Here is a 12,654-nt window from a genome sequence, read left to right as displayed (position 1 = left end):
GGTTGTACATTTTAAACATTTTCCTGCAGGAATTTTTAGGATATTAAACGCGAAAATATTAAACTTCCACGTTTTTTGGTCGCGTTGCGTGGGCGTCGCGGTTTTTATTGAAAGATACGACAAATAAACGTAAAATTTTAATTTGGCATTCAGCCAAGTCTTTCTCTGGCACCGTGCCAACCGTTGTGCAACCATACGCCACCGTTGTTTTTTTCACAATAGTGTGAACCATAGTCAAAACTAGAGTTTTTCTGAAATACAAAAAATTTAAGATTTTAAGTTTTTTCTAGAAATCATACAGTCTCAACGCAGTGATTAGATTCAGCTGACATCAATTTTCTGCGGTGCCTCAGATACATTTCAACTTATTGTTAAAGTTTTTTAGACAGAGACGAGCTTCTATAAAAATTTCTCTACATTTTCTTTTAAATTCGTGAACTGCTTCCCATTTACAACTATAACTGGAACGTGTCAAAACCGATCTGACTTCAATTTTTGGTACCAACTCTTAAATAAGACTTATTTTTCCAGACTGACCAAAAAATGTTTCCAATTCTTACTATCAAACAAACAAACTCAGGTTTTCAAGTTTTTGGGGAACCCTGTTTTAGGATCAATATACTTTAAAATTGTGGTTTCATTTTTTCAAAATGTGTTTTAAAAAACCATCAAAAAGCTGGCATTATAAGGTTTTCGAATCTGTTCTCAAAATGCTTCTATGTCAAAAATACACGACTTTTTGTTCAGAGTTCTTCTTTTTGCACTAGAGATCAAACTTTCAAATTCAAAGCACTGTATCTCGCTTCATTTCACTCTTACACATAAATTGGAACTCCATTCCGAATACTTATGACCTCAGCTTTCTTGAGATACCACATTTTTGAAAATTCTACATGTAAGATCAGTAACAAAAACCTATCAACTGAAATTTGACCCTGTCTGGAAACCCTCGTCACTAATACTGTAATATGTCACTTTCATGCCTCAAACACCCGGAACTTATATAATTAAGGAGAGAATAAAGATTAAAGTTTTATTGACAGGTGAAACCAAAAAATGTTTCCTTTTCCACTTTGAACACAACTTTTTGTTTCTGATATGGAAATTTGTCTGTCTAATTATCTTAAGTAGTGAAAATGACCTTTGCTTTCTGAGGGAAAGTCTTCTGGTAAAATATCAGAGAACTTGAGAGGGTGTCGGTCAAAAGTTATATCTCTCTCTTCGAGGTGGACTCGGATATTCAGACATAAATTAATACCTGAATATGAAATGTTTCTTATTTGCTTCCTCAATAATTTATATGAATTTTCGACCTGTTCCGAGGGACTAGACTTTTGTTATTTTGGATTTAGGGGTTCTGGGATCGCTCCGAGAGTTTTTGGTCACGAAAAATGCAATCGGAAGTTCCGTCACATTCCTGTTTTTATCCTTTCTGATTTCCGGTAATGCACACAAATGAAGCAGAAGATAAGGGTCCAAAAAAGGTTTTTGTCAGGGAGAGGACTCGAACTCTAGTGTCTCGGGGTCCGAGGCAAAAGCGTGACCGCATAGACTACGCGGTCAGGTAAACTTGGTGGTGGTCGAGGTGATGATCTCTTAGAGCTTGCCGATAGCTTTCCATTGTTTATTTCCAACCATTTCACTAAAGACCAAAATCTAGTTTTTTAAAATTTTGATTTTAAAAGAAAAAAGAAAAAAGAAGCTCTAGAACTGTCACATTGAATGAATAGTAGATCAAACTACTTGTTTTTGTTTTGTTTTCTCTTGTTTCGTCTTTCTTTTCTAATCGAAAAGGACAAAATATAGGCTTCAGTGAGGAAATGAAGCCAAATAAGAGGTACGAATGATGTGAATTGAAGAAAAAATAGGGGAGATCTTTCGAAAAGTAAGTGAATAAAGGGGTTGTGAAACTTGAGAAAGGCTGACTCATCTATTTACCAACAAAGACTTGTTTCACAACCTTTTCTTTTTTTCACTTAATTGAATTTTTGGATTTCAAAAGGAAATATATCATCATTTTTGGATAAGGGATCTAAATACCGGAAATTAAATTGGATTTAGGTCGTTTTTTTCTAAATTTTCAAAAATCATATCCATAGAACTTTGAGGCCAGAATGACAATGACTCATCTTAGTACTTGGCTATAATGAGGATTTACTCGGGTGGTGGTCATCGTGTTGTAATTGTTACAAATTATATAATCTGGATTATACTTCAAAATTATCTTTTCAAAAGTTAGACTATTGCAGAAGAAAGTACGAGTAATAAGGATCACATGGATTTTTCCTGGAAATCAGGGAAGGGAAATTGTTTGAATTTTGGAGAACAGGAATTGGAGGGATCTTACTAGAAAAAGATAGAAAAAGATGAAGGTTTTTGGAGAAACAAAGGTTCTGGTGATAAAAAATGAATTTGTTTGCAAAACTTTGGTCAGTGCGAATAGGACAATTCCGAGTGAAAGACAATTTTTAATAGCATAACGTAAAATATTGATTCATTTAAATTATATAAAGTATCAAGAATTCCAAAAGCGCTAAAGCATTGAAAATCGTTGAAAAAACATTGAAAGACATGACATCGATCTGAAATTTAAGAATTTTCAGCTTCTTACTATTTTTTTATGAAAAGTTTGATGTGCAGGTTACTGAGGTTACTGTACAGCATTTTCTGCGATTTCAGTGCTAATTTTGTTATTTTTCACACCGAAAAAAACCATTTCCATGTCTTCTTTTCAGGTTTTTTTGAATGCCTGTAGCAATCGACGTCGAGACAATCGGAAAATTCTCTCGCCTATCGAAAACGGAATTTTTCTCTTCCTGAAACAAAAGTTTCATTTTTTTCAACTTCAGATTTCAGAGCGACGATTTTAGACGCTCTTCCGCCTCGTTTGAATGAATACAAGAACTTGTACGGAACATAGAGTGAAGAACACGACTTGTGTAAAAAAATTAAAAATCAGATTTTTTAAGTCGCATTGCGTGCGCGTCGCGGTTTACATTGAAAGATACGACAAATAAACGTAAGAATTCTTAACATTTCCGCCAATCTTCAGAAACCAACGTTGGACTTTATTAAATTAAGCAAGGATTTTTACAGCAATAAAAACACAAGAATCAGCAGAATGGCATTATTAAAATCATTAAAAAACTCGAAATTAGCGAAACATTAAAAGTAGAAGTAGCCGATGTGGCAAGTTGAAGTGCATTCCTCTCCTCGGCCATCGTCAATTTCAGAATATTAGACTTTCCAAACGAATACGGTTTCGGCACGACGTCAGGCATACCCATGGTGTTACAGTAGTCACCATGACACGTGCAAACCACGTAGTCCATTGTGACAGTGTTAGAGTACATTGGAAGAGATCGGAGGAGATAGCAACCGTCTTGATGCAGTTGTTCTTCGGTTCGACGGCTATGACGGAGGATACTTTCGAAACAGCCACGAACCATAAATGTGGAATCTGGAAATGGCATTTTCAGCTTTCTAATTATATAAAAATCAAAAAAAAAAATCTGCAGACTATCCCTTAATTTTGGTCACTGTAACTTCAAGTCAGTGTAACTTTCCGTTTTCACAGCATTTTGAAAATTTGATACCATTTTCAGAATCATCGCTTTCACAGCGTTCTAATCATAAAAAAATCAAAAAAATATCTGCATTGAGGGACTTACCTTGAAGATTCGGGAATAACGTGATACACATGGAATACTTTGAGCAAATTTCGCCTTCTATGATATGAGGATATTCTGGGTCTATGGATTCACTGAAAAACGCAAAATTAATTTTGAAAAATGATTTGAAAAGACCTGCAGTAATGTGACTTTACACCAAGTGGATAGAAGAAAATATCGGTTTGTGTGGCGAGTTGTCGACGGACAGTTGCATTGTATTGCTTGTCCGGAGAGACGCAGTGGAAACAGTTGGTGGCTGGAAATATACTTTCTAGGCTTTCAAAAATTATGTGGTTTTACAATAAACTGGTAGAAATGCACATTTCTTGTTTTTCAGAGAATGAAAGTTAACCAACTTTGAAGACTTCCCCTTGAGTCAAAAATTACCCCACTGTTCCCATTTTTGGTATGTATATAGAACAAGAGTAGGTCTACATTTGTGAAGTTGGAACTTTTTTGATAGCTATTCACCCTGCGGAGATACGCGCCTTCAAACATCACCCTCCGAGGCAACAGGAAGAGACGCAGAGAAGACAGCCGCTCTCGTTTCTCTGTGTCTCGCCCTCTCCTTCTTTCAGGTACCTATCTTTGAAGGCGCATACCTCAAAGGCGTGAATAGCTATCAAAAAGTTGCCAACTACAAAAATGTAGCTCTATACTTGAGCTATTTAGTCATATTAAAACTTTTTTGAATTTTTTTGTTTATTGACACTGAAACATTGTGTCAAAATTGGCCAACTTGCCAATTTTGACTTTGAGATAGAACTCTTCAAAGTTGGTCATTTTCTCCCGCTCGTTTTTAAGTACCTTGGTTTTAAGCTTACCTCTTAGGAAAACTGAGGGAGAGACGCAGAGCAGTCAGACACCCTCGTTTCTCTGCGTCCTCTTCCCTCTCTCACTCTCTCTTTCGCCTACATCTACTTATCTTTCATGCTCTGTATCTCAAACCCGTGCGGAGCTATCAAAAAGCTGTCAACTACAAAAATGTTGCTCTGAACTTAATCTACAAGATTATGTTAAAATCATAAAAATCTAAATTATTTGGTAGCCGTGGTGAGGTTTCAAAGTTGAACAAATAAAAAACAAGTTTTGGTAGCCCTACTAAAGTTATCAATCTTTAAAGCTGTGTATCTCAAAAACGTGCGGAGCTTTAAAAAAGTTTTCAATTATGAAAATATAGCCCTAGATCAATTCTATAATTTTTACGTAAATTTAAGACTGTTCATAACTTTGGTACAGCTTCACAAACATCTTCATTTTTCGAATTTTTCACTCTGACCTTCGCTTTTGCAAAGTTCACATTTTCTATGTCCACCTGCCTCATTATTCCCTCTTTCTCTATATTCCAAAGATCCAATGCCCTTCCTTATTATTTTTGCAATAAATTGCTACAATTTTTCCCAGAGACAATTCTGTGTTCAATTTATGTCTCCCAGACACCCTCTCTGCTTTTTTCAGGCTTCTCAAAACTACAAAATGCGACAGCAAACCACGAAAATGTGTAGTCAAGGAGAGGTGTCTAGAGGGAACAATGGAACTGAACATTTGAAGAAAAAGTTCAACATGTTGAAAGCAAGAAAGATCAATTGGAACAAGAATTCATTTTGATGGTTATAAAGAGGGACTTTTGGAGTATAAATGGAAATTATGAAGTGTCTGGGGCGCCGTTTGCGCGATTTGTAAATTTGGAAGTTTGAATGAAGCTGAGCGTGATCATCTTCAAAAAACTTCGATACATCTAAAAATTGTGAAAGATTTTTGATGTTGAAGAGATTGTAAGAATTCTGAATCAGTATCAAAATATAGTTTAGACTCGAAATGAACCGAGATACACAACTTTAAAAAAACAACAAATTTCTATGTTAGAGAAAAATTTCAAAACCCTGTATCTCGTTACAACTTGGTTTTAGAATAAAAACAGATTCAGAATCCTCATAACTTTAGCTTTTTAGTCTTATAAAATCAGAATATGCTAGACATCCGGACCTTCCGGACACACATACCAACGTTCTGTCAAATACTGTTGTCTGTCTGTGTATCCTGGGTGTCCGTCCGGAAAACCACGGTTAGACAAGAATGTTATACGGCTGAAAAGCTGAAATTATGTGGATTCTGAATCTGCTTTTAGATTTTAACTAGACTGAAAATGAGCAAAGTTACGGGGATTTTAGTTTGAACGCCTCTGCTGAATGCTGAGACCTGTTATAAGTCGGTTCATGTTTCACATTTTCAAAATCTGAAAACAGATTCAGAATTTTCACAACGTCCTTAGAAAGAGCAAATCGATGATTTATTGAAGTTGGTTGCCTAGATGAACTCTAAGCTCTTGTAATTTGCCAAACAAAAAGAACCTATGAAAAAAAAACTCAATAATTTCAACTTCCTAAATATGTATTTCTTTCTGAAATGTGAAAAAAAACTCACCAAAACAATCGCCAAACAACCAGAAAATTGAAATAACGAGCAGTTGATTCGTCATCTTCCAATTGAAACAAGTATCGTCCTACCGTACCATCCGCCTCTCTGCAAAAGTTAATCAGAAATGTGAGAAGGTAAATAAATAGGGATGGAGATAATTGGAAGGGATGAATCTCTCTCTAATTATTTAACGGGTATGGAATAGAATCGTACACACGCGAACTCTCGTGTCTACCTCCCCTCTAATTATAAATTTATATATGAAAAGAGGTAGAAGATGTGCATGTTATGATGGTTACACCAATTAACGAATTAGACGATTCGAGCGTGAAGAGCATTCAGAGTGACATATATATGTATATCTCGAAAGTGTGTTCGTTCGTTTCAAAAAAGTCGGAAAGGGAGCAAGTAAAGACCCGTTGGGAATTATTGGTTGCTCTCTCTCTCCCTTTCTGAGAATGACAACAAAGTGTCGACCGCCGGATATTCATGTTTCTGTTGTTGGAGGGAAGAGGGTGTTTATGTGTCGGGTTTTGAAAAGAAACATTGGTTTATAGGAAGGAGAAGGCAATTAGGTAATGGAGGGGTGTTCGAGGGGAAAGAAGGGGGGATAGGAAGGATTAGGGAAATAAATCTTAGGAAATCACGAAAGTTGAATAAAAAAGTAGATGGAAGAAAACCAGAAGCAACTGTCAAAAAGTTATATTGGCGAAGAAAGTAATATTTGGCAAAAATTGATTTATACCATACTTGTCAACCGGGCCGAAACGGGCCGTCACGGACCGGCTCGTATCTCGCTCAAAACGCAATATTATGAGCTGAAAAATATACCAAAATGTAGATCTCGACGAGTTCTATGCCCGTGACCTACTACGGGCCGGATGGCTATTCGTTAATATGCCGCGGACCGGGCTAGAATGGCTTTTTTGGCTATTTTCGCGTTTTTTGGCACTTTTTCCCGGCCCGCGGCACATTAACGAATAGCCATCCGGCCCGTAGTAGGTCACGGGCATAGAACTCGCCGAGATCTACATTTTGGTATATTTTTCAGCTCATAATATTGCGTTTTGAGCGAGATACGCGCCGGCCCGTGTCGGCCCGTTTTGGCCCGGTTGACAAGTATGATCCAAACTTTTCAAATTTCAGCCAGGGCCGGACTGAGGTTTTCCTATTTATCGCACCAAATTGTTTGAATTTGTTTTTGAAATTTTACAAAAAATCAAATTTCTTGATGCATAACTAGCTGGATTCTGGAATATAGTAAAAAATTAGACATTTTCGGAAAAACATTCTAAAAATTTCCAAAATTTCGAAATTTCGTTCAAAAAGGTTTAGAATTTTAAACCCCGGGCCAATAAAAACTGTCATGGTATATAATAACATGAACGTGAAGATGATGCAAGATGCGTGTTTCGGTGTTCCGATTAAAAAGTTGAACGTTGAGGAAGAGATTCTTGTTCGAAAAAGAAAATATTAAAATATCAACTTACACACATTACTACAGGGGGTGTTAACATGAACGGGAAGATATAAGAGTATTACACAAAGCTTTGAAATTATTACGTGAGGTAGATTACAAACTTGTTGGGCAGAAGTGATATTTTCTTATCCGGAAGTTGTTCAGTACCATTCAGTAAGATATACAAAGTGACCTTTTCAGTTGAAAATGAAAAAGGAGTGTTACGGTACAACTGATTATCCCACAAAGTAAATTATGTATAAACTGTACAGATCTAAAGTAGAACTTCATTTTTGTAGTTGACAACTTTTTTCTACGAGCACTCCCTGGCAAGTTACATATTGACAAAGTATGTCGGAAATTGAATGTAAATTTTCAAAATTCCGCTGTATATGAAACTGGCTGCAATAATTAGCTTTTAAGATAATTAGTTTTATTAAAGGTAGTAATCTTAGAATATGAAAAATTCCAACATTCTATTATACTTATCTCATACCAGTGGAACTGTTTGCGAAAAAGTCTCCACTTTTTACTTCCGTCTTTATTTCTGCACAGCTCAGCTATGTAAGGTCTCTTCCAGTGTGTGTTCTCGAGAAAAAGTTTCTCGAGAAACGCCATTACGAGAAATTTCTCGAGGAATTTCTCGAGAAATTTCTCGAAAATTTCTCGAAAAATTTCTCGAGAAATTCCTCGAGAAATTTCTCGAGAAATTCTCGAGAAATTTTTCGAGAAATTAATCGAGAAATTTCTCGAGACCGCCTCGAGAAAACACACTGGTCTCTTCCAGATAAAATTTGTCATAAGGAATTGGAAATTTTTATAACTTCAATTTCTGCTCAGGCAACTCGATGTTAGTCTAATTAGACAACCGAAGTCTAATTAGACAGAACACCAATCTAAAGACAATCTAACTAGATTAGCTCAAATTCCAAGGCGCGATCGCTGTGCGCGCAATCACAATCATTTGCGCATATTATTTTTTATAAATAAATATATTTTTTTAATTTGTTGAGCCTAAATAATCTTTCCAAGCATTTATTCTTGTTTTTTTCGCTGTATTAAATTCTGAAACTGTCAAGATTTTCCTCAATATATGTTTTTAAGGAACAAAAATCATTTCGGTTCATTTTTTGCTAATAATTATGTTGTTTAAGAAAATCTTTTTTCCAGCGTAATATGTCGAAAAGACATGAAAGATTGACTGCTGGTGTGATATTGAATCGTGTGCAGAGGAAAAGCAAACGGGTCAAAACAGCGGCAGTTAATTCTACTCATGTCTATGCAGTTTTCGGACGGTGACTTCAGATCAAACAAAAGAGATGAGCAAGATGAAAATCTTTGGAGTTGTCTTGAATCTGAGACGTTTGCCAATTATGAAAATACATTTTCCCGAAGTTAAAACTATGAAAATATGCCTTTTATTCTTTTTAGAAAATGACTGCCGGTCAACCACAAAATATCGAACGCGATGAGGAGACAACTAATATGTACAATTTCATGAAAAAAGCGAAATCTCCGTTGAAAATCAAAAAATTGTATGAAGAATTTCAGGCCGAAACGAAGAGGACGCTCACAATCAATAGCTTGTGTATACAACGTAAGAATAAATCAGTTCGATGTCATAAAATTTCCTAATTAATTTTTACAGAATCATTGAATATCGTGTAAAAATTCATGAACTCGAAAATATGGACGAAGAGACGAAAATTCGAATGATATTCGCTTTGAGCGCTCCGATCGACAGTGGTTTTCTTGTTAAAATTAAGGAATCTGATGACGTTCAAACAGATCATGCACGGAGAACTACTGAATACACAACGAAAGAAGGCGGTTTCGAATTGAAAGGAACTTATGTAAGTGCACCGGTGTATATTGGTAGCAATTCGTGCATTTTCAGCTGTGGCCACATTGTTTGAGTCAAGAAAGAGAGAAGAGAACGCTGGAGTTTCTGGCAAGAAAATCAAAGACGACCGATTTGACTGCATTTATAACAGATTTCCAAAATTACACTCCACTCAGACATCAGTCTCACTCTCGACATTAGAGCAAAGGTTTTAGAAAGTTTGCAACGCAAAACGAAATAATCGTCAAATTCAGATATCGGACCATCAAAGACATTTGCATTCGTCTTCCAGCAACCACGCCCGTTCCACAGACACCAAAAAATCAACGGACTGGACAAACGCCAATCAAAACGACAAAGGAATAAAAAAATTTGTAGAAAAATTTCATATCTACTCTCTAGTTTTGTTGTTTTTCCAATAATTTTTCTTTTTCTGTTGATTTTTCCGTATTTTTTAATAAAATTTTATACGAAAATCCAGCAAGATTCAATTCAAAAAAGCGATAATAATTAGATTGAAACGGAATCTAGCTAGATTGTTTGTGAGTCGCATTAGACAAAATGCTAGTCTAATTAGACGAAATGCTAGTCTAATTAGACGGAATGTCAATCTAATTGGGTCGCGTTAGTCTCGCATTTTACTACAATTAGATTACCATTTTGTCTAATTAGATTGATATCGAGTTGCCTGAGTGGTAGAGAAAAATTTCAAACAAGACTGCAATCCCTACAAATTTACAAAAATTTACTTAAGAAAATCCGCTTTTCTCTGATAAGTTCTCAGCTTATTCACCAAAAAGTAAGACAAGATGATCTCTTTTTTCGAAAACCGAAATTCTTTTATTTCAAAGAAATTACATAGTCATAGAGAATAAGGGGAAGAACAATGTTTTCTCTCGATCGGAGCTCAAGAATTAATTGGAATCCGGTATAGGAGGAGACACTGGAAGATAGATGACCGCCCATGTTTTGGGTGGTAGAGGAACTCTCAAGTGGAGGGAAAAAAAGGGGGGGGGGAAATAAATCTTGAAAAAATAAAAAAGACCCAGGTTCCGCTGCATGAATAAATGATTTATTGGAATGGACACTATAATGAGTCTCTCGAATAGAAATAGAGAAATCTAAACAAAAAGGGCGAAGAGTTTTGCTGAAAAGGGAGTGGAGTGGGGTGGTGTCTCGTGACAGAAGCCATTTGTTCCGAAGACATTTTTGACAAATGTGAGGAGGGGGGGGGGGGCTTCTGCATGGAGTCAGTAGTAGGAGGGAGAGAAGTTTCAAATTGAAAAAAGTGACGACTACATTCGAAGAGAGGGAAAAAGAACTTGGGTTCCGTTGGGAGATGTTGGGGAGAGAATGGGAAAGAAAACTTGATTAAAAACATCGAAAACCAGTCGGAAGGCTAGTTAGCGGGTAAGAGTGGTGAAAATGCGCTCCATTGTGGAGCTGCTTTTTAGAATGATGATGCAAGCGTGCTCTATTTAATAAAAGTTACAATTACAGAATATTAGACTTTGTATCCACTTTACTAGAGTCGATACGCAGTGGAAAATGTTCATTTGACATCTTTATTAGCACGGCACGCTTTTTACCCTACGGAAACCGAAGAAAATTGTGTGCGAAATTGAGAGAATTTCGATGGAGCGCAGTTGTAAGAACTGTGCCGAGCTAATATAGATTTTGACTATGAAAAAGTTGAAAACTCGAGTTTCCGAAATTTCCGGAATTTCCGAAAAGAATAATTCGGAATATTCCCGAGTTCCGAAATTTCCGAAATTTTTAATTCCGCACATCCCTGTTCGTATCCACATTACTAGAGTCGCTACGCAGTGAAATTTGACATCTGTTACAATGCAAATGCGCTTCAGTCGGTCTACCGGGTTGTTGTTGCGGGTTGTGCAACTGCGCTCTACTGAATCCAGCAAGAAGATGATGTTGTGACTGCGCTCTATCGCACTTCTGCAGTTTATTACAAAACTTGGGAATTTCAAACTCTGTATCATTTTCACTAGAGTCGCTACGCAGCAAAAACCCACATTCTGTTAAATGGTTCGGGTTTTAAACAAATGCGCCCCATTGACAAAATGTTTTTTTCCAACTTTTAGAACGATTTGAGCAATTTTCGAGAACGAAAATTTTCATATTTTTTGCAAAAAGAAAAAACTTTTTAATAAAAATATTTTTCGAATGTTATGAAAAATTGCAGAAGAAGAAAAAGACTAGGAAGAACTGACGTCATCATTAGGATCAAAAGTTTTTGTTGGTTTTTTCTTGTTTAATGAAAATGTTTATGAATTTTTTCCTGCAAAGAAGAAAAATTCAAAGATTTTTGATCATTTTGTGTGTCGGTTCGTCCAGATGCACACACGACATTAAAAGTTAGGAAAGCGCGCTCTACCGAACTAAAGTTTTTTGAGTCGCTACGCAGGTAAATGACATGTTGTACATATCTATCCGGTTAGCCGGATGTCCAGATGTCTCAAAAACCTAAAAATTAAACCGAGCTTAAAAAGGCTATAAAACTGACTAATACGAAGAACAAAATAAAAAACAAGATAGTAAAAAAAAATTTTGAATTTTTTTTTTGAAAAACAGTGGGTGGCAGTGGCTGCGAATATGCGAAGGTTATGCCACAGCTATATAATGAAGTCAGGAATTAATTAATTGCGCTCTATTGATAATAAAACAACTAGAGAAGAGAGACGCAGATAGCAAAAATGAAAATTATCGATGGAGCGCAGCGCTTGCACCAAAAAACTTCTTTTTTTGAAAATTTTTGAAATTTGAAATTTCCCGCCAAACCACTAGACGAAATGAATATGAATAGCAGTTCTCGTTGTCACTCATTGTCTCACTTCTCATCAAAATTCTGTCATTCATTTGTCCCCCCTCCCCCCCCTCCGCCCCTCCCTCATTGGAACACTTTTATTACTCTCATCATCTGCCCCCGGCTGTGGCTTCTTCTCTATTGTTGTAAATAATTGATTTATTTTATATTCGTTTCAATTTCCAATGAAACAAAAAAGAAAAAAAAAGGTTTTGTCGAGGGGTGGAATTGAACCCGGGAGTCGGCGCGCGGGGGCAAAACCACAACCAGTTGCGCTAAATGTCCACTAGAATAGTTGAGTTGCAGGGTGGTGATAAGGCGAGCATTTTTGGGAAAAGTTAGAGTGAAAGGAGAAGAAAACGTCAAGAAACAAACAAATTTTCAGCGAATTTGTTTATATTCGCCGAGCAAGTGCAATTTTTGTTTTGAAAAAGGGAGA

General features: G+C 36.3%; 2 protein-coding genes across 2 annotated transcripts; one reads left to right on the top strand and one right to left on the bottom strand.

Annotated features, from left to right (window-relative positions):
* Positions 1-3,113: 3,113 nt before the first annotated feature.
* GCK72_016529 (uncharacterized protein) lies at positions 3,114-3,994 on the bottom strand (the record flags this gene model as incomplete). Its single annotated transcript, XM_053731551.1, has 4 exons — positions 3,114-3,460; positions 3,672-3,763; positions 3,807-3,927; positions 3,979-3,994. 4 exons carry the CDS (start codon positions 3,992-3,994, stop codon positions 3,114-3,116), a joined length of 576 nt encoding a protein of 191 aa, XP_053580464.1.
* Positions 3,995-8,982: 4,988 nt separating this feature from the next.
* GCK72_016528 (uncharacterized protein) lies at positions 8,983-9,757 on the top strand (the record flags this gene model as incomplete). The annotated part of the gene is made up of 4 exons (XM_053731550.1): positions 8,983-9,083; positions 9,197-9,401; positions 9,568-9,599; positions 9,646-9,757. 4 exons carry the CDS (start codon positions 8,983-8,985, stop codon positions 9,755-9,757), a joined length of 450 nt encoding a protein of 149 aa, XP_053580463.1.
* Positions 9,758-12,654: the final 2,897 nt, after the last annotated feature.

The sequence above is a fragment of the Caenorhabditis remanei genome, chromosome V (genome assembly GCF_010183535.1).
Source record: "Caenorhabditis remanei strain PX506 chromosome V, whole genome shotgun sequence".
Taxonomy (NCBI): Eukaryota; Metazoa; Nematoda; class Chromadorea; order Rhabditida; family Rhabditidae; genus Caenorhabditis; species Caenorhabditis remanei.
The sequence above is the reverse complement of the archived record's forward strand: the minus strand, read 5'-3'. Positions and strand labels throughout refer to the sequence as shown.